We start from the raw sequence: 22,430 nt of genomic DNA, 5'->3' as shown, positions 1-22,430 counted from the left end.
AAGGTATACAAAAGGCAACAGGTATTTCAAAGAGGTTGCAGAAGTCTCCTGGGAATGTTACAGAGGATTCTCATTCTGGATTCAACACAGTCCCTACAAATCTCCAATTTCCTCATCTGTCTCACCAGAAGCCCAGCTACCTGTCCTCTAGTTGCTCCACTATGCTGCCTAGTGTACACTGCCCCAGCTCCAGTCTTAGGTCACTTTGGGTTGTGCACGTGTGTGCATGTGATGTAGAAGGCTGTATGCACCGAGGGTGGGTATGGGAGGGCAAGTTCTGCCTTGCCTGCTTCCCCATCCTACTCTCCCTGCTTCATTACCTCTGACCCCAGAGCTTCATCTTCTATTCATTCTACCTTGGACCCACCTGCGCCTCACCACTTGCTCTTCCTGCCTGAGGCAGCCACATTAGAGCTGAGCATGCTGCACAAAGAATACACAAGAAGCATGGTAATAAAGTGAAGGCACACTGGTTCCCATGTCACTAGCTATTGCCTAGCAACTCAGATACAGTGTGTGTACCATCCAGTGCTATGGAATGGTAACCACCACTATTAGCTCAGAGAATGGACTTAGAAGCCAACTGCCTCGGTTTGAATCCTGGCTCCTTGGGGGAGGCACATAATATCTGCATTCGTTTATAAAATGGGGATAATAATTAAATCTACTTCATAGGATTGTAATGAAGATTAAAAGATAATTTACAGATAGCACTTTACAGAGTAAGTACACAGTGTAAGTGCTAGTTTGTGTTGAGTATTATTATTATACTGTATGAGGTTAATGCCTAAAAGAATTTCTTTATTTGCATTCTAAGATATACACAAGGCCAGCATTTCACAAAACTTTGTTATTCCAAAAGCTATTATGAAACACAGTGATTACATATCAAGCCAAAACACTATCTATAGGATTTTCCTAATGTATTATTTCTCATAATAACTTGTTTTCAAATAGAAACATGAAATATGATATATCAGAATAAGAAAAGAGAATTTTACTTTATAACAATAACCACTTTTCAAATATTAAGACTTTATATAAAAATAAAGGGATACTGTCAACAAAGCTCATCTGTGGGCTAGCATATCTCTTACTTATTTCAAGACAATGTTTGCACAAACTTCACTTTCTAGTCCATTTATTTATATATTTATTTATTTTGGTACTGGAGACTGCACCAGGGCCTCCCACAAGATAGGCAAGTGCTTTACCATGCTGCTACTCCCCCTGCCCTTTGGGACAGGGTCTTGCTAAGTTGCCCAGGCTAGTCTTGAACTTGCTGTGACCCTCCTGCTCCAGCCTCTTGAGTATCTGGGATTACAGGTGTGTATACCATGTCCAGCCACTAGTCCATTTCAACAATAAAAAACAAAAATGAACCTTGTTTTAAACAAAGTGAATTATTCTGCCTCCTGGTACTCAAGACCACTGAAATAATTTCTTACCCAGGTTCTATCCCACCACTGAAATTCAAAAATAAATTTAAAGGTCATCACATTTCAAAGGTTATCTCTTGATAATCCTAAATTGGAACCTACAAGTGTCCTTTTAGGGCAAATAAGAGAGTAGAATGAAAGTAGACAAATCTCCTGAAAGACAAAACCATCTATTATCACTACAGGGGTAAAAACACCTTAGCATGGTCCTCTAAAAGAATTTCTTAAAGACAAGCGATGATAGCAGAATTCCAGGCTCATCCCCTTGCTGTGTAAGTTATAGTTTGATTCATAGGGAACTTTGATTCACAAAGAACTGAAGGCAGGCACTTCATTTACAGTATTCAAATGCTAATGCCTACTGTCCCAGGTACTGTCCCAGGTGCTGGGAACAGATCTGTGAGCCGAATAGGCTCAGTCCTGTCCATAAACAGCTTACATGCAACACAGCATGTGCTTTTCCTGCCTGAAATGCTTGTCCAGTCCTTCTTCATCTGATAAAACATCTTGTTTCGATGACTTAACTAGGTCACACAGGACCAGAGATCTTTTCTTATAAAACATTGCAAACTGTTACTATGAAGTCATTGTAAGGAGTTGTGATTTAAAATTTCTGTAGTGGCCATCTACACTAGTCTGCAAACCTACTGATGAGCTCAGAATCCACATTATTCATCTTTGTTAACTTGGTAATGACTGGGTCCATAGCAGGCTCTTAAATGTGCTTGACTTACACTACCTATTTCATTAGAATTCTTATAGGTTTATCTCCACCTGTTTCTCAGGCTCAAAGGGGATATAGGGATGGGGGAGAGCAGCAGGTAGGGAGAGGAAGGGGAAGTAAAAAGGATTGAGATGTGATATGTATATGTTTCAACTCCCCGCTGTAAATGTATTCATTATCAAAAACGTATACTAACATCCCCCCAAAAAAGACAGATTAAAAAAATTCTACTTGTGCTCGCTTTGGCAGCACATATACTAAAAAAATTCTACTCATCTCTGTAGTCCCTCTGTCCTGTAGCACTGATATTCAACAAATATTTGTTAAATGGAGGAAAAGAATTAAAGGATTAATCTGTCCTTTCCTACAATATGAAAGAACTTAATCAGAGTGATTGGGGAAGATAAGTGTGAAGTCTTCCTAGGATGCTTTTCATGAAGTTTAGCTTTCACTCTCAAGTACACCCAGTTGTCTCAAACTGATAATCTATTTCTGAGTCCTGTTGTCATCAAGGAATAAATGAGATTCATCTGTGATTAGCAGGGCCATCTGCATACACACACTTGATTTTCAACTACGTGTTTACACACAGCCCTGATCAGGCTCAAAAAGTGGGTCCCCTGGATGGTTCCCAGGTGTACATTCTGACTGTATGGGAGAAGGTGTGCTCAGAGCTGTCCCTCAGGCACCTGTACTCAAACAGGAACAGCACCATGTACAGTGTGCCAGCTTATCTGTGCTTTTTGAACAGATAAGCGGAGAGAGAGTTGAGAACCACAGGGTGAACAGTTCTCTACAACAAATTCCTTTTGCAAGGTCAGGTCAAAATGCCTTTCAGTTCTGAAATGAATGGGAGTTTAGTTTGCTGAGCTTATGAGGACATGATGGAGAATGATGCAGGGACCCTTTTCATGACTATCTATGACAGTGAAGGAAGCAATAGAAAGATGAGGCAGTCAGTTGGTTGGTCATGGATATCTACCCAGGGCCTGTTATGAGTCTGGTGTTGTTTACAGTGCCAGGAAGAAAGCAAGATGTAAGCCAGCATTCTGACATCCTGGAGTTTCTATGTTAGTGGGCATGGGAAATAAATAATCCCCCAAACAACTATGTTTATAAAATTAATTCAAGTACTGGTAAATGCAGAAGATGTAGTAAGAGTTCTGGAAAAGATTCACAGAGGTGAGTGTAGATAAGAATGATGATGGTTAGCCAGGGCAGTAAAAGCGGACTGCATAGAGGAAAGCTTGCATTGTTGTCTGAATGGTGATAAGAAGGTAGTTCAGAGCTGATCACAGGGAGTGATAGTCCAAGCAGAAGAACATTAAGTGCAATGCCCCTGAGGTAGGGAACAACCTTAATGTGTTCCAGGAACCTGAAAAACTGTGTATGGTTGGAGAGGTTCCAGTGTGGAGTAAAGGGAAGGGAAGATGAGGCTGGTGATGGAGACAGGAAGACTGGATTCTATTCTGGTTGCAGCAAGATTTTGTAAAAAGCAGTGGTCTTCAGGGCATTCTGGCTACTGGGAGTAGAAGGCACTGAAGAGGACCGGGGCAGAGGGAGGCAGGGAGACCAGCAAGGAAATTCTTACTGTCCAGGTGAACTTGAGGTGGCTTGAACTGGGGTTTAGGTGGTGGAGGTGATAAGAAATGGTTGCTTTGGGATTTATTTCAAGTAGAGTGGACGGTCTCTCTGATGGATTCAGTGTGAAGGGTAAGAGGACTACAGCTGCCCTTACCAAAGACCTTGAGATGGATGGACGCATCCTGCTCGCCAGCCTTGTTCTCAGCAATGCAGACATACTCAGCTTCATCGTTCTTATCAACTTTCCTGATGGTCAGCTCAGAACTGTCATCGCTGAAGATGTACTTCTCATCATCTTCCTCATTCTCTATTGGTTCTCCATCTCTACAAGGAGCAGAAAAACAAAAGACTATTATTTGGATCCCAGTGTTAAGAGATTTAATTTTAATTAGTTTCCACAAAATGCCAACTGAGCAAATAAAAAATACTTAGTCTTCACAAAAAGGGAAGACACCAAGTTGTACATCTACATACACCTTTTATTTCTCTACCCACTTCTCTGACTCTGTTTAAGAGCTGTAAACTGCACTCACAAGGTTGAAGTCCCCTAGGTCACATCTTCTGGACCTGTCCCCACAAGACTGAAAATGAAAGAATAATCCAATGCATAAGGCAAGGGAATCTTATAGAAAAGAATTCACTCTTCACATGGAGTTCATATTTGCAAGAACCCCAAATCCATGCCACTGAAATGCCAACATGAAGAAGGACCTACGATGTCCCCTTCATCTCTAGCCATGATACAAGGTACCAGCCAGTTTCTTACTTTGTCCAGCTCATGGTGGGCTCAGGGAAGCCTTCTGCATCACACACCAGGGTGACAGACTGGCCCAGGTTGGCGGTGGCATTCACAATGCTCTGCCTGGCCTGGACAGTGGGTGGCACTGAAGGAAAGAAAGATGTCAAGGGTCACTGAAAATTTGGGAGAACACAACAGCCTGGAGAAGAGACACTTCAAAGGTCCCCAGGTCAGGGAGTTTCACACAGGGGTCATGGGTCCCAGATGGCTGTAGAGTTGGTGTAAGGGATCTAAATTCATTTGTGCAGTAAATAATTACTGTAAACTGCAGCAACAATTTGCCCTCAAACATGCATTATTGTTTTTCAAGAGTTAGAAGCTATGATGCTACATTTTATTCATGTTAAAATGGTAGTTGATTTATATATAGTCATTATAGCTATTTGTCATTATATATTTTCTCAATCAATGCACAGTAAATATTTACCAATGTTGGTCAAACTTGATGTTAAAAAGGGGCTCTTGATACTGGAAAAAAACAAAAATTACTATCTCTGATGGTTATAAGGTTAACACCATTTTGAAGTGTGTCAGCTCACCAGAGTGACATTTCTGTGGAATCATCATAAACAACTTTGTGTACAAACTGCTTTGACCAAGGAAATGAGAGGGGGAGAGTTTGGCAAAACATGTATATCAATAGCCCAAACAATTCAAAAGCCATTTAGGGCTGGGGATTTAGCTCAGTGGTTCTGCCACCTGCCTTGCAAGCATAAGGACCCAAGTTCGATCCCTGGTACCAAAACAAAAGCCATTTACTTATTTTCTTAGTACTGACATTATAATATCCTGTAAACATCTTGTAAATGTCAGATTGTTTCTGTGGGTGTGTTTATTTGACACTGCAAATTAAGATTAATAAGCCCACGGACCATGATTCTGAGTATTCTGAGACCTGAACTGATTGTAATATTTTCTCTGCACATTGAACCAAGGGTACCAACTTCACAATTACAATAACACCAAGGACAATGAGGATGAATAAGAACTTATTAGTAAGGATGGGGAAAATTTCTAGTGCTGCTAGATAATGAAGGACATTTAATAACTGCACTAAACCCCCATAGTTGAGGAGAGACCTGAAAAACAAGTGTATTAAAAATGGGAAAAAAAACAAGAAAAAACCCTCTAGAGGTTATGGTGGGGAGAGGATTCAGCTGTGATGTATGTACAAATCAAGACAGGATTTATTATATAGACCAAAGAGGAAGTTAAAGAAAATGACTGAACTTGGGGCAGTCAAGGCTGTAGCAAAGAGAACAGGAAGGACGGATTTTCTCACCATTCACAACAACCTGAATGTCCTTGAAGTTGATCTCCCCCCGAGCCAGGATTCTGCCCTCACAGCGGTAAGTGCCCTCATCTGTTTTCTTGATGCCTCGGATCTGCAGGTAGTTGTTGGACAGGACTATGAATCGGACTAGAAGAGACAAGAGGCAGGTTGATTCAAGGATCAGTAAGAGAAATCTGGATTCTGCAAGCAGGTAGATGAGCCTCTTTCCTCTTTCCTATTTTCAGTCTTATGGGGCGAGGCGTTAGGGTGAAATAGGAAAATGTGTTCCTGGCTCTGAAATATAGCCAAGAGCAACAGTCTACTGGAAACTCTCTTTTGCTTTAGAGAGAAGATCAGGTGTCTCAATTGACCATATATGCATGTGGATCCCGGGGCACCTGAATCTGGGTTTGGACTGGAGGGCCTTAGGGGCTGGGAGACCTAGAGAACTTGACGGCCCATGGAGAAAGGCCTTGACCAAGAAGTTCAGTTCTCACCATCTTTTTTCAGGATGACATCTCGGCCTTTGTGTTTCCAGATGATGGTTGGGGGGAGAGAGCTGACCACATCACATACAATCACAGCATCTTCCCCCTCTTTGAACTCCTGAGGAGTTGGTGCATTCTTGAACATGAGTTTTTCTGGAAATTGAGCAGGAGGAGAATGAGGAAAATGGCAGGTTCCCCCACAAGATCACTTCTTGCTAGACCACGCTGCCTGCACTTGAGTTGCAAGCAAACCTCTATCCATATATACAGCTGTACAAAGGAGGTTCCCCCAAACACTTGGTCACAGACACCAGTGGAACAGCCAGGACAAGAAATGATATATGTCACCAGTGTTCTGCAACACTGAATGCTGAATTTGTTAAACTTTGTGAAGAAAAGAGTCTGTATAGAAGTTTCTTCCCCAATGGTTCCTTGCTATGTGCAATGACAGGAATGAAGAACAACATATAGGTACAAAAGATTGGTAACATGCCTCTTCTGCAATTATACTAGAGAGTCATTGGTCTTTTCTTGGTCTCCCTTTCTGGTCCCTACCCCGACTCTACCCCAACTTTCTTACAGCAGAGAATTCTGAACAGAAGGAGAGCATGCATAATGACAATAAACCCTGTGGTAATCAATACTGTTCTGTTAGCTTCACCCACCATGACTGAGGCCAACAAGACAGACCAGACACACAATAACAAAGTAGTGAGATGCCACCTCTATATGGGTTTTAGTGGAAATAGAGCTACCTGCCATGAGTGGCACACAGTGTTCAAATAATCATCCTCACCCCAGCGAGTCTTTGGACTCCATTACCACTGGGGGAAGTGGAATAAGAAAGAGAAGCCTGAATTCTATACCTGTCAGTCAACACTTAGGGAAGGCCAAGAGGGACTCATAACAGACCTCTGGAAACTGGGTAATTGAAAAATGGAAGCCAGCTGGGAAAAGTGGTGACCAGGGGGAATCAGGTTTGTAAGTTCTGGCTTGGCCAAAGACAATATGAGAATATACTAGAACTCTGAGTGAGGTCAGAAGACTTGAGAGGGAGAGAAAAAGCAAGCTGTAGGACCTTACTGAGCCTTTGAATACTATCTCACCTTTTCTGTTACCCACCCATGTGTCTGGTTGATCAAGGGGAGGACAGAGAATACAAAAGAGAGTGTCTCTTACGGAAGATCTTCACATTGACAGTGGCCTCGGACTCACTGCCATCCTCGCCAGAGACCACACACTTGTAAATGCCAGCATCATCAATGTCAGCATTGTAGATTGTGAGCGTGGAGGAAGAGTCATCATTCCACACCACTGAAATCCGCTGCTGGTTTGGGCTGAGCTTTTCTCCACTGGGGGAGAACCAGGAGATGTCCTTGTCTTTGGCATCTCCTGCTACTAAAGATGAAGAGATTATTTTCAAACCACTGAAATCGAAAATACAAAGTCCCTTCCAGAGTGATAGTGGCTACTCAGTAAGCACTACTGAACAGCCGGTCAATCAAGGCTGGACTGTGAGGGAGGGCTGACCATTCACATTAGGATGTCACACTGCTCTGCCCTGGCTTCTGTGTTTAATTATTACATACATAGTACCTCCTGGAGTACTTGGAAGGAACTCAAGAACCACTTGTGCTCATTTCCCTTATGAGGGAAGAGAAATTTGTTAAGGATCCATCGTGTGCTGGTCACTAAGCTAGCAGCTATACATGCCTCACAGAATGGGAAGTAAAGGCAATTAGTATGTTTTAAGATCTGCACTGAAGGACTTAATTGGTCAGTGCCCAGGGATCAGCTTGTTTCTGTGGAATTAGATAATGATCTCCTGAGCTAGGGACAAAAGACACTTGCTAGTCTAGGAATGCAGACTCCAACCACTTTGATTTCAGCATCTACCTGCCCAAACTGCCATGACTTCCATTTCAGTACAGCTGCCTCCAACAAACAAACTCATCTCTTTCTTTACATGTTGCAAAGAAGGGAGCCAGCATCACCCATGCATCCTTTCCCTGGGCGCGTAAGAAGGGCAGGCTGTTGCTACTGAGCATACAAGATTTTGGGCTGGGGCAGGGCAAAGGGCTCTGAGATCTCACCCTGCCTCTGCACAGCATTCTTCTCAGCCCATAACACCCAGCCCTGCGCAGATGCTTCGTATGGAAACGAAGCAGTCTTCCTTTCAGTGCCCATCATGTTTTCAATGAATATCGCTATTTGCAAGATGTGATGCAGGCTCCACGACTGCATCTCCAGATCACTGAAATTTCTGTAATGAAGGCAAAGCTGGAGTGAATGCATCCATTGGCCACAGCCACCTCATCTGATGCAAATCATATTAACAGTTAAAGGCCCCTCTTTGCCGAAAGCTGCTTGATAATGTCACAGTTTACAACCAGCTCAGCTCTTTCCAGGTCCTGCCATGTTGTGAATCCTAGTCATATTACACACAGAGAATTGTACGCCTAATTGGATATCTTTTCCTCCCCAGGACATCTGATAATTATCGGAGCTGTGGAAATGGTGCATATTTCCTAAACAAATAACATAGACACTGGGTTTGACATATCCCAGAGGTCTGGTAGGGGCCATAGGAAATAATATTGACTTTCACAACAGACCTGGAAAATCCAGGATACACGTCCTTACAACCAGAGTGATACAAGTATTCAATTTACTTTGGGGCAAATATTAGCTTTTCTAGGTCTAGGAGATTCTAAGAAATGAACTTTAAATGGATCCACTGAAGCATTATTTCTAAGTCAGTGCAGTGTATTTTCCAGAGCTGTGGGTATAGACAGAGCAGGAGATATGAGATGATACATTGTCTGGAAGTTGTTCTGATTTTCCTAAGAAAATGTCTCTTCCATTGTGAATTTGGGGGAGTGTTGGAGAGAAAGGAACAGGGCCTGAGAGCTACCCTGGTATTTGAATGGTCACGCTACTGATCCCAGAGCAGAGCAATGACAAGAATTCTAGGTGCCATCAGGTCTCTCTCTGTTCTCCCTGATATACTTTTCAAGGCAAACTCTGAAATGCAGTAGGACAAAGGGGCACTTGCCTTGGCATAAGAAGAATTTGGACTCTCCAACACTGATTTCCCCTTGGCTGGGAACAATATCCACCTGCAGAGAAACTGAAAAAGACAAAGTCCAGTTCAAACATACATTCAAGCTTTTGAAATGAAGCTCACTGCTTTCATTCAAATCAGGGTCCCCCAGATCACTTTAAGAAAGAGTGAAAGGTGGAAGTTGTTGGGATTTTGAGAACTAGCCACCACCAAAGTATCTTATGCCACAGCCAGTAGTGGACATGGCTCAGTCCATTCTGGTATGGAACTTCTGGGTGACCTCTGACCTAAGCATTTCTGATCCTTGAAAAGGCTTGCGGTTCTGTTCCACACAGCCACACTCTGAATTCACAGAAACAGCCCAAACAGTCCCTTTGTGGCGGTCACTCTGATGTATCCTCATAATTTCATCCAAATCAGGAAGAGTGTCACTTCAGATCTTGAGAATTCCCCCATGCCACCATGCTTTATCACTTGGAGAGGGAATGTCAACAGAAAGACTCAAACTGACTGAGGCAGAAGATGTAGACAAATGCCTGCCTTACCTTATGACATCAGGACCGACATGCCTATTTCCATAACAAGAAACATCAGACATCACCCCAATTAGTAAGACACTCTTCTGAAATCCTGTAGCCTGAGCCTTGTGGAATTTTCTATATCCCTGACTGCTTTCTCTGAATTTTTATTTGAATATCCATATGTTCAGTCTTTCTAGTGCACTGATAAGAAAATACATTGAGCTAGATCTCACTGATTCTTGTCTTTAGTCTGCTCCTCAGTTATCTGCTTAGAGCAGATAACTGTTCCTCTCTCATGAAAATATAGTTTTAGGATAGAAAAAAATGCTTTATTCATTTGAATTCAGTCTCCGTCTGTCTCTCCTCTTAAATAAAGTAAATGTGAAAGCCAAAGGCTAACAGATATTTGGTTCAATGCATGGAGTGCCTCAAAGCCAATATAAAGGAGGGGTCTGAGCAAAACAGGCTGGGTCATAGAGACTCCGTGAGTCCTTCCTTCCAACAGCCATTTTCTTTTCACTGTAGAATGGAGGGAAAGCTCGTTGCCATGGTGACTGGCTTACAGGCTGGGCTGTGCTGCAGCTCTGAGTCTGTGTGCATTTGATGAAGAGACCACAGTAGTGCTCAGCAGAATTCAGGGACCAAAGGGCATGCTTGGGGCTGAGAAGATAGTGCCAGTGAGGGGCCAGACTATTGGGAGGTGCAGCCTTCCTAACCATCTCACAACAGACAAAGCAGGTCCCAGAAAACCCAGCGGGGGGCAGGGGGCGGAGAGGGAAATGGATGGTGACATGAAGCCAGGAACTGAAAAGGGAGGGGGTAAGGGTAAGAAAATGGGCCCAGGATAGAGGCCGAGAGAAACTGTTGGGCTGTCCTCTGTGAGAGTAAGAGGGGGAGTCCACCCTTTTCCAAACACTGACTGGAACAATAGTACAGCTCTGGGGGTGGCTTGTCCCATCCCTACTTGGTCTGCTGCTGAGATCCATTTGGGCCCAGCACTGAACTCTTACCTGAGGGCAATGGAAGGTTCCCCCTTTCCTGACTGTAGCCTGTGGCACCAGGGCTACACTGGAACATCATGTTGGCCACAGGTGCCAGGAAGATGGGCTGTGGCTGCTTGCCCCATCATGCCTCTCCAGGTGGAGTCTGGTGCCTCTTGGTTCTACACTGCAAGGTCCCAGCGGTCTCACATAGTACCCTGCCTTGCCTCCTCACTTTCCAGATGAGGGGACGTGTGCCAACATCCCTACAGGGTGCTGCAAGCAGTGCAGGGCTGGGATGTTTCTATTCAGTGTAATAGACATCCGAGCAACAGCCCACAGCGTCACCATTCCTTAAGCAGCAGAGAAAGCCCGGTGTTGATAAGGCCCTGCGCTATTCTGGGGGAGCCTGGTGCTTTACGGAGGAGCTGTATGCCAGGGCCTCTTCTCTTGCTTTCCATAGTTCATGTGCCACAGAACCGAAGGGCCAGAAGCTGGGCTTGTGCCATCCCTCACCTGAGTAATGATCTTTCCTGGAGTTTACAGGGCATTCTTTGGAGAATTATAGGCATATTTCTGCTTGGAAAGTTCACTGGCCCATATGCTGAGCATTAGCCGCCAGCTTCAACATATGGGTTCTGTTACTGTGGTAGAGCCCTCACTGCTTTGAGAGGGATATACTTATTCTGAGTGAAAAAACAGCCTTCTTTTTCCAAAAGAACATGACTCTCAAGGTGCAGCCAGGCTGAAGAGTTTTCATACCCAAATGTGGCCAGGACCTATCTCTGGGCCACGGAAAGAAATGAGAAATGAGAATTTCAAAGGAATTCTTAGCTCAACAGGATCCCAAGCACACATTTATCACCACATAAGTTTTAAAAAGAAGAGGTCTTCTGTGGAGACTCCTGGCCTTTTGCATACTTGGAAAAGATAGTGATTCCTCCCTCAAAACACCAGACAAGGTTAGCCCAGAGGAACCACAGATGTTCTGCAAGTCAGTGCCTGGATGTTTTAACTATAGCACAATGGCTGATTATTCTTCTGCAAATGTTAAACCTTAAAATGTTAAGCCTTAACAATGGTAAGTGGAAATCCTGCTCCAAACTGAAAACATCCCTCCATGTTTTGCTTCTTCCTTCCACTTCTCTAGTATCACTCTCATTGTTTCCAGTAACAAGGCCTACCTCAAGTTTTCTCTCTCAAGTTGCACATCTAAGTGAAATTTCCTAGCTAGGTAAAACACATGCCTTTAAAAACTTACAAAAACACTTCTCCCAAATAGAGTACAGTATTTCATCTTCTGCTTTCCATCAACATTCTCTGTATAAACACTGTCATCTTAGTTGCATCCAAAGATACATGCTTACAGACCCAGGTGTTTGGACCTGGGTGGGTCCCAGGGGTAGGGTGGCACCATCCAGTAATTTCCAGGTCCTGCAGCCAGTACCCACCCCCAAGCCGCCTGTATTTCAGCCAGTTCACTCTCCCTTGTTTACAAAACACATTTCATTATTGAATTTGACCTCACAACAGTTTTGAGAGGTAGGAAAGCTGATAGTACTATTTTTATTCTGCATAAAGGGAAAACAAGGCTCAGAGAAATGAAATTACTTGTTGAGCTTTACTCAGCTAATGAGCAACAAAGCCAAGAATGAAAATCACCTAATTCTAAGACTTCAGCTCTTTTCTCTATACTCCTCCACTATTACCAATCAACCTTTTTTCAGCCTCCAAATGGGTTACAATAACCTATTAGTTACTATTTGCTGTCTTTCCAAATCATGGGCTAGAAAGAGTGGAGTATTTATACAAAAAAAAAAAAATCTTCAAATCAAGTTGCTGCCATCTTTTCTCACTTGGCTAAATATAACTTTTCTCTTTGCCCACAGATAGTGATAGCATTATAACTCCATTTAACAGATGGGGAAATGAAGGCTCAAGAACTTAAGTAATAGACAAGATTCAAACCCAGGTTGAATGGAATCCAAAGATCCAGCCATTTCTTCCACACTATTCTAATTTTCATGGACAGGAAGAAGATTCTGTTGTTTGAGAATTGAATGAGCTCCCTCTCCCTGTCTCACTTAAAAATAAAATAACTCTGCAGGAGACTGATAGGTTTTTAAATGTGTTTTCAGTTTAAATGTGTTTTTTTTAATTGATGAATGTTCTGAAAGAATACTGAGTCTTTTCAGTACACAGCTTCAGGTGTAGATTGAAGTTTTATAACCCCCAACTCCCTAGCAGAAGTAGGCTATAAAGTCTTAGTTGCTGAAGAAAAGTGAATTAAAATTGTAGTTCATAAAGGATGCCAAGGTACTTTTCAGAAGAGGTGGGACTCTTGTTAAGGCAAAGCAACAGAGAAGAATTATTCTGATTTCCAAAAGGAGTTCATAGATTTGACTTAAATCAGCAACTTCTTGCAGCAGATCAATTTTACTGGCTTCTTTTCAGATTCTAATGTGCTTGAGGAGGTAGGCGCTGAGAGCAGAAAGTGAACTGGGGTCTCTCCCATGGCTCACTGGAAACACTTTCATATTAAGAGATTGTGAAGATGATGGCTGTTGAGGAAGACAAACAGCAGATGTGCAGTGGGTCTGCCTGATATAGTCAGACCTGGAAAAGGTGCCCGGGTCACCAGTGCAAGAGATGGGTAAACTACATGGACTGATCTGTTCAATGGCTCTGCATGAATAAGGAATTTTCTAGTACTTAGGGCAATGAACTTTTGAACATGGCATCAAATTATAGCCTTATGTTTATTTTGTTGGCTATTTGTTTTATTCAACCACTTGAGTGGAGAGTTGTCTTTTTCTTTTTCAAAGTATTACTGAGTGCTAAAATCCCTTTCATTTTACCACACCTGTGGGACATCCAGTTGTGCAGAGTAGGATGAGAGGGGAGGCACCCCCTCCTGCCTGTGACACTTTCCTCTCATGATGAGCAAAGCACTTAGGGGGAAATAAAGGGCCTCCTCACTGCTAAACCTACCAAACTCAATGAAAGTAAAACAGAATCCAGTGTGGTGAAGGTACAGCACTGTAGGCCCAAGTGCTTCATTTTGAATCTCAATGCATTAGCTGTGTGATACTGGTCAAGTTATTTAACTTTTCAGTGCCTCCCCTGCAAAATAGGGCTTTGGAAAAGATAAATGAATTATTGCATGCAATGCATATAAATACTATCTGTTGTGTATTTTTATCCATAACCTAGAGTAACAACGCTTCGCAAAGAAATTATTTGAGCTATTCTTTCTGAGAGAAGTAATATTTTTCTTTATGATTTAAAATAAAGTAATCTTTTCAAATGACCCAATCTATGACCCAGAGGCCTGTTTCTACTCTACACTGATTTAAGAGATTTTACTGTAGGTCAGAACTTTACAGATAGAAAATACTGAATTCAATCAGAGCCCCCCCCGCCCCCCCGCAAATAATGACAGAACTAATGAGAACAATAGTGCTCTAGACAAGTCATTTCATCTTGTCTTCAGGGTTCTTCTCTACATTTTAAAATCAGCATACGTGATAATAATCTATTACACAGAATGCTGGAGAGGTCTGAAGCTATATTCACCTTAGGTATTTCCCCTCATCACTCTTTTTGGAGGAATTATGGGATCTGGGGAGGTTAAAGGGAATTTTCCCCATGGCTTTGTACACGGAACAATGCCCTCATGTGGTTAGACCATCACAAGGGTTAAATGGTCCCGAGAGGACTGTGGTTGAGAACTCAGGATATGGAGTCAAGCAGGGAGACCTGGGTCTAAATTCCAGCTTTAACACTTAGTTACTGAATTGTCAGGTGAATCTCAGAGCCTATATTTCCCACATGCAAATGCATACATTGACCCTATAGAAAGGATATTAAATGATGGGTTGTGTTTTTAAAAATGACAGTACCGATAGTACTTGGAACACACACGCACACACACACACACACACACACACACACACACACACATGCTCACACAACTCAAATAAAATGTCCAATAATGCTTTTAACAGCAGGAATGAGATAGTAGAAAGTTCTGGATTCAACCTGTCCAAAGTCTATTAAGGTTTATGTACGTGTGTGTACATATTTATACTTGTGTGTAGGTACATATACGTCTGCTGTGAGCTTATACAAATTTGTATATGTGTATTAACAGAATGGTACGACTTGTCAGGTTGATATTGTTGTAAGAAATAGCTGTACATACATAAACTTATCTCATTTATGGACAGAAAGATGAATAAATTATTAGGGAGGACAGAAGGGTCTCCCCCATCCTTGACATGTGAGTTCTACAACTCTGTCTTGATGTACTGTTGATAGCAGCTGTGTAGTGGAAGAAAATAAAGTAAACTGTTTAACTTTCAAATTTTAATCCAAAAGCTAGACACAATTTTAAAAGGACTCTAAAATAAATGTTCCACAGATTTTGGCTTCCCATTCTGCCTAATGACATCAACATGGCAGACCATACTCTAATCGCCACTGGATGCAGCCTCATTGCCTAGGATAGGAAAATCATCTAGAAGTCATACTTAGGGGCCCTAATCATTTAGGCAGGCTAACTGTGGTCTCATTTATAGGAAATCTGAGAATCCGCTAGGCACGGTGCACATCTGTAATTCCAGCTACTCAACAGGCTAGGGCAGGAGGATCACAGCAAGTTCAGGGCCAGCCTGAATTACACAGTGAAGCCCTCTCTTGAAAATATAATAACAAATTTTTAAAGGATTGGGACTGTAGTTCAGTGATAGAGTGCTTGGCCTACCATGTGCAAGTCCCTGGGTGGGCCTTGAGGGAGAGAGGCAGGAACAGGAGGTAACACTGGCACCTGAGGCCCTGCCAGCCTACTTTTGGGATGGGTGTCCTCTCAGCACAGATCCTGGTTACTTGTTTTAAGATTACCTCACAAAGGAAGAAGAAACATTCAAGATTTTGCTGGTTTTGTTTTTGCCAAGGCAGCACAGAGTCAGAAGTTTATGGAGCCTCAGATGTGCTAGCTTCCAGATTAAGGTTGAAATCCTTCTCGAGTGGGCATTTATTGTCTTCTATAGCCTACAAAAGGTGAAGTCAGGAATGTGCTGCAGTCCCTCACATAAAGGGTGCACAGCCGACTGTGTGAGTGTGTGCCAAGGGACTATAACCTGGTTTGTTGAAAACTTGACTTCTCTGTCCTCTGCTATATCAGTTCATGGACAGGACTGCAGAGCCCTTTAGTAACAAAGAAGGTTGGGACTGGAAAGGATCTGATGCACCTCCAATCCCTTCACTGTATGCTCAGGAACACTAGCAATTGAAATCTAGGATCTCCACAGCAGAGTTTGGAAGCCCTGGAATTGGCCTTAATGTTGAGTCCTGACCTGGGGTCACTTCTTGTTTCTGTGTTTCATTTTCTTTCTGTATCCTCAGTAGTTAGTTCTGCTTTCTCTTTGTTGGGCTTGCCCTAGTCTCAGCTCCATCCCAAAAGAGCAAGTGTCATTAAGTGGAGAGAATCACTCTATCAAGCTCGGATAAATAAGCTGGACAAATGGTGTATGCTTTCAAGACCTGCGTCAGGCTCTTAACACTGTTCAGAGTGCAGCACCAAGGACACTTTTTAACCAAAGATCAGACTCTTTGCTCCTTTTTCAGGTTACCTTTGCTGTTCTCTCTCTTTTCCAGGAAGAGTCTCACGGTGGGCTAGCACTTTGCCTGAATCTGAATTACTGAGATGTAGCATAAAGACACAAATTGATGTTTGGAAGTTAGTTAAGGTTCTCCAGATAATACAGTCCAATCCATCAATCTACCCTGATAAGCCAGGGTTTCTTGGTAAACTGCTGCATGCTATCTGATTGTATCCAGAATGCCACTGACAATGCTGTCTTAGGTAACTCTTCTGAAGACTTGCCTTGACAAAATGACTCATCAAAGTTCTTTTCTCCCAGATATAAAAAGGTATTGATACAAAGCAAATCATCTCCCTCCCTCTCAACAGCTTCTGCTAACATGGCAAGAAGCTGGAATTATATCTTTCAATATTTGTCCAGCTGTTGTTTGCAGATGTTGTATTCTTTATGTTCAGAAAAAAGAGATTTAGAGAATGCTAGCATGCAACTTCATCCTGAGAATTTTAGATATAGCCCGTGTCTTTCAAAAATGTCCTTATGTGTTGATAGCTGTGAGCACATCTGGGCTATTGAAGATACAAAGCTTACAATCTCTCAAACAACCAGTGCAGAGAATTGTTAAATTTGGTTTCCATCGAGTGAAAAACTCTACAGTCTCGAAGATATAAATGAGATCATGATGTGATTGGAAAGTCACTGAACTAAGCATTTAACTCATTTGGACTTTACAAAAATCCCAAGAGTTAGGTACTGTTATTGCTCTATTTGACAAATGAAGAAACTTGTAACTGGACCAAGGTCACAAGGCTGGAAAGTGGTAGAGCCAAGATTTGAACTGAGGCAAATTTGGCCCACAGTTCTTGCTTTTAAGTATGCATCTCTACTGAGTCAATCTCAAAATCAATTTTGATGAAAAAAGGATTGTTTTTCTGTTGCATGTATTAGCAGACAGACATATAAGTAGAGAAAAAACTATCAACCAGACTGGAGGATATACTGATTTCTGAGCAGGAGCTGGAAACCGAGGTTCCTGGAATTCCTGAGACCAGTAGGGAATCCATGGGGTAGGACATCCTATGCTTTTCCTCACCTCTCTACCTCCCTTCAGCCCTGCGCTGTTATTGCCATGTCTCAGCACTCAGCACTTGTAGAGGCACCACCAGGGACAGGACCAGAGAGGAGTTGGATTTCCCCATCTATAAGTTAGTCTTGATCCTGTAATTTGGGTTCCAGAGAAGCCATGTCTTCCCATCTTAAAAGGTAGATAGTAAAATCATTTTTTGGTGATAATTAAATTGTGACTGATCCACTCCCACCCCTATAGGGTGTGTATCTGAAATGGGTTATTCATTGATTTGCTCTGTGCTCTGTCAAAGCAGCCATCCTCCTGAAGAGGCAACCCATTTGCCGTGTACACATGATGAAGGATTCCTACTGGAGGTTCATACTCTTTTCTACTGGGTGTCGAGTCTGATCCCAGCACCCACAGACACTGTCACCCCCAGTCAGATAGTACCTGACCTGCAGGTAACATGGAGAGCTAAATTAAACAAAATTTTGAAGGGAGTAGAAGAAAACCCAACCAATTAATAATTTTCCAAATAGTATGTCCATTGTTCTGGGAATAAACTGTGCTGCTTTCTTGAGTTAGAGAACCAATAAGAAACCTGTCCCCAGCACTCACACTACTCTACTGGTAATCAAGGTAATAGCTGAAATGCTGTGTCCCTACTGCCATGGCTTCTCAGGTACTTAGAACCTGAGGTAGGAAGTGGAGATGGCAGAGGAAGGTGCTGCTGCAGACGGTGCTGGCATTTCTGAAATAAATCCTCATTCTGTGAGACTGTGGTATTTCATCTGCCAACATCATGATCCACCCATCCACAAAATTAGCCATAACATTACTTTCTGATTCTGTTAAAAGTCCTTTGGCTGCACTTAACAGCCTCCTTCTGTCTCCACAAAGTGTGATTTCAGGGACTCAGAAGAGCTCTATAGCCCTTCCCAACCAAAAGGCTGATTTCTGACACTAGTCTTCATCCTTGGTACTTTTATCTTATAATTTCTGTGTCAAATAACAGCAAAAGCCCCTGGCTGCGCTTGAGGTTGCTCTGTCTTTTCTGACTTATACTAAATCAAAGGTTTGGTTGAGTTTGTTGGGAGGGCTGGGGAAAATGTCCACAGGATAAAAGCAAGGAGGTTGGGGGATCACAACCAAATGAACTATGCTGATGGCTGTGATCTCCCCAAGTGCTAATTATACCCCTTTCTTTCTGCCCAGCATAATGTTAGAACCCTAAAGAACCACTAATAAGTCATAAGAATTGGGGACGGTGCAAGACTTTACATCTATTATAGGTTTTTTCCTTGGATTTTATTTTATAGGAGAGTTGTGATTTAAGCAACTGTTACTAAATTCTTTCATCATTCACTTAGACTCCTCCCTTCCCTCGATCCACACCAAACTGTCCTTGACAAACGGAATAGGCAGGAGAGCCTTTGAATCTCAGCCTGTGGAATCAAAGCAGGAACATTAAAGACAGGCCCCGGTGGCAACACGTCACAATGTGCTTTGATGATCAAGGACAAAAATGCGAGTGGGATCCCAAGGAGCCAATTCAAAGGTCAGGGACAAATAACGAAACTCGCCCATGAGAAACAGCCATAAACCAAACTCTTCTGACTGTGGCTGACTCTTCTTTGAGGAGGAATTTCACAGAGGCAATGCCTCTTAGCTTCTGCCTCAATGTGACAAACTCTAGTTATGAGCAACTTTGAAATCAAGTAACTAAACTTTCTTACTTGTGGATTGGTAGTGTTGCTATCTAAATGACAGGAAACTCAGGGAAGTTTGTGGAAGTTTTTGTCCATCTTCAGGAGACCACACACTTTCCTGGCAATAGGAGTTTTCAGTGACCACTGTGACCCTGGCCTGATAGAGCCTGGACCATGTCTAAATAAGGGACATCGGAAGGATACAGTGAAGGAACCACTCAGCCACAAACACAAGTGTAGACACAGGCACACACTCAGATCGAGACAGGCAGCACACAAACATGCACACATATACACACACAGATACATGTACACATACTGACACACATACCCCATGCTACTTATCTTGTCTCCCTGGACAGTGAGTCCTGTTTTGGAAATTAAGCCCTAGAACATTTAAAATGATGTCCACTCACAGTCACCTGGCAAAACTGAGTTCCTTAAAACAGAACTCAGGCCACCAGCTAATGAATTTTCCTGCTTTAAAACTGGAATCGAGACAGGCTTACTGGCAAATGCCTGTAATCCCAGCAATCTGGGAGGCTGAGGCAGGTCAGAAGTTCCAGCCTAGCCCGGGAAACTTAGTGACTTAGCAGGTCCCTGTCTCAAAATTTTAAAAAATACTGTTGGGGAAAGTTCCTGGGTTCAGTACCCAGAACTGCACATGCACATGCACACACATACATGCACAAACACACACACACAAAATGGAATCAGACTTCACAGTAGCTAAACTTGGGGTGCAAGAACTAGTTTCCATTCCAAACTGAACTGACAACAAAACCAAGAAGATCAACAATTATTATTCATCTAAGTGTAGTTAAATTAGTGGCATTCATACAGGATGATGCTTTGTGTTGAAAAACTTAGTTTCAGTTCTCTGACATCCCCAGGAGAAACTCTGGAGACCTCATGTTGAATGTCCCCAATGACTGTGACATCTATATCCTCTCCGGTAGCTGCACAGTCTTGGGAGTGATGAGGTTGCTCCCTTTGAAGTGTGGCTTTCAGTCTCTGATCAAAATAGATGGGACTGGCACATTCAGGACTTCCATGTGGGCTGGTGACTCCTGACAGACCTGGTTTTTGTCTAATGACGTCCCTACCTCAGGTACCCTTCAGCCACCTGTCTCCACTCTCCACAATTCCCAGGGTCAGCCTTCGGATTTAGTGACTCACCACATGAAAATGTTCTGGTCAATGAAAGACCATGTATACAATAATGGTCCCCTAAGCTTATAATAGAACTGAAAGATTCCTGTCACTTAGTGACTTAATGCAATTGATTACTCATTATTCGTGGTGATGCGTGTGTGAACACACCTAGTGCTGCCAGTCAGATAAGTGACAGCTGTATAGTTATGTCCAGTACCTAATACCTGATGATCAATGACTCAGTTACCGGTTTATGCATTTCATATACTATGCTTTTATCCTTATTTGAGAGTGTACTCCTTCTACCTATAAAAAATAAAGTCAGTTGTGAAAGTGTGCTGGGTTTTATGCTGGCAGCAGCCCCATACATCTCACATTTGCTCTTCCATTCTTTTTTTGTGGTACAGTGGTAACTCGGTTCATGAACTTAATTCTTTCCACAATTTTGGCACAAACCAAATTGGTTGTGAACTGAATCAAATTTCCCCATAAGGTCAACACTGAACCTAACCATTGAATTTGATTTGGCTCATGACCACAATCGTCAAAAGAACTAAGTTCATGAACTGAGGAACTACTATACTGAGGACTGAACCCAGGGCCTTCACTACATACTCAACCCCTTAGGTTTTTTTTTTTTAATTTTAGATGGGATCTTGCCAAATTGTTAAATTGCCTAGGCTGGAATTAAACCTGTGATCTTGTCTCAGCCTCCCTGAGTTTGGGGATTATAATCATGAGTTGCCATGCCCAGCTTGCTGCATCTCTTGATTACTTCAAGAAGCCACATCCTGGGTTAACCCATACTATCTGGGTTTGTGTAAGTACACTCTATGATGCTTGCACAACCATAAAATCTGCTAACAGCACATTTCTCAGGATGTGTCCCTGTTGTTAAGCAATGCATAATTATACTTCTACAAGACAGACAGTCAGACAGACATAAAGACAGAAGTCTTCCATAACTAAAAGAAACAAGAGCAGCAAAAGGAAAACCCTAGCCCAAAAAGCAAAAACACTAACAAGTATGAATATATACCTTGGTTCATGCAATATACCTTATTTTATAACAAGGCAAGCTGCCTTTATTTCTATAAACAAATCAGAGCTGTCAGCATTGCTATTTGGCCTTTAACAATGCCAGTATCTTACAGAAAGCTATTAAACTGTAACAACTTCACAACCAACTCTACTAAAGGGTCAGAATTGCCAAAATAAATGGCCAGAAAAAAAGCAGTGCACAATCTTGGCAGCAGTCCTGAAATTCTCTCTGGGACCACCAATCTGCCTCTGGACCTCACCCTCTTCTCTGGAGGTACAAGGATTATCCTCTGTCCCTCTTTTTCAGTATAGGGTCTGCACATAGCTTTATGTTTCATCAAATATTTTGACACTGAGTCCACTCAGGTGAGCTGACACATCTTGAATGAGCCTACCCTGATTTTACCAACACACACATTAAAACTCCCAGTCTACAAAATGTCAGTTTCCGAAGTCACTGGATTGTGCATTGTGTGTCTGGTTTCTAGCTAGGGAAGTGATGAGAAAACCCAAGTTTTACCCTAAATACTGCCAGGTAAATTTTAAGACTGAAAAATCAAACTATCAAAACCCCCGAACAACATAAAAACAACTACCACACCAAAGGGTTCTTATCTTCCCTGTCCTGTGCTTTCTCCCCAAACACTTGAAGGAAGGCTATCAAGTGACCAAAATAAGTTCAAGTCTACAGCTGGCCTTTGTCCTGGGCTAACATCCTTTTACAATGTCACAAAGGAGAATGATATAGAAACCAAAGCTTGAAGTCAAGAAGCCAAGTCTAGAGCAAAATCTGTTTGATATATTAAAGTTTGACCTATTTCTGGATTATAGCAAAAGCCCTCCATTCTCAGCTCAGAGATGTGGCTTCCTCTCACAGTAGGGGAACTCCCTTAGGTACCAGGTGAAAAAGGCAAAAACACATAGCTGCAAAGAAGGGAGGGAGGGGAAGAGAGAGAGAGAGAAAAAGAGAGGCAGAGGGAG

General features: G+C 42.5%; 1 protein-coding gene across 21 annotated transcripts in view; it reads right to left on the bottom strand.

Annotated features, from left to right (window-relative positions):
• Ncam1 (neural cell adhesion molecule 1) overlaps positions 1–22,430 on the bottom strand; it is a 295,258-nt gene that overhangs the window by 55,670 nt on the left and 217,158 nt on the right. For 19 of the 21 annotated variants that reach the window (XM_021237769.2, XM_087212370.1, XM_004856594.4 and 16 more), the window contains exons 2-7: positions 9,363–9,437; positions 7,487–7,705; positions 6,317–6,460; positions 5,829–5,966; positions 4,514–4,631; positions 3,902–4,071 (exon numbers count right to left, since the gene is read on the bottom strand). In XM_021237769.2, the coding sequence (XP_021093428.1) occupies positions 3,902–4,071; positions 4,514–4,631; positions 5,829–5,966; positions 6,317–6,460; positions 7,487–7,705; positions 9,363–9,437 (864 nt within the window). The remainder of the gene's footprint in view (positions 1–3,901; positions 4,072–4,513; positions 4,632–5,828; positions 5,967–6,316; positions 6,461–7,486; positions 7,706–9,362; positions 9,438–22,430) is intronic. The other 2 variants (XM_087212366.1, XM_087212368.1) reach the window with 1 other exon arrangement.

The sequence above is a fragment of the Heterocephalus glaber genome, unplaced genomic scaffold (assembly GCF_053883595.1).
Source record: "Heterocephalus glaber isolate CG9 unplaced genomic scaffold, H.glaber_assembly_v1.0 deba00001429, whole genome shotgun sequence".
In the NCBI taxonomy this organism is placed as follows: Eukaryota; Metazoa; Chordata; class Mammalia; order Rodentia; family Bathyergidae; genus Heterocephalus; species Heterocephalus glaber.
This window is presented reverse-complemented; position numbering and strand designations above follow the sequence as displayed.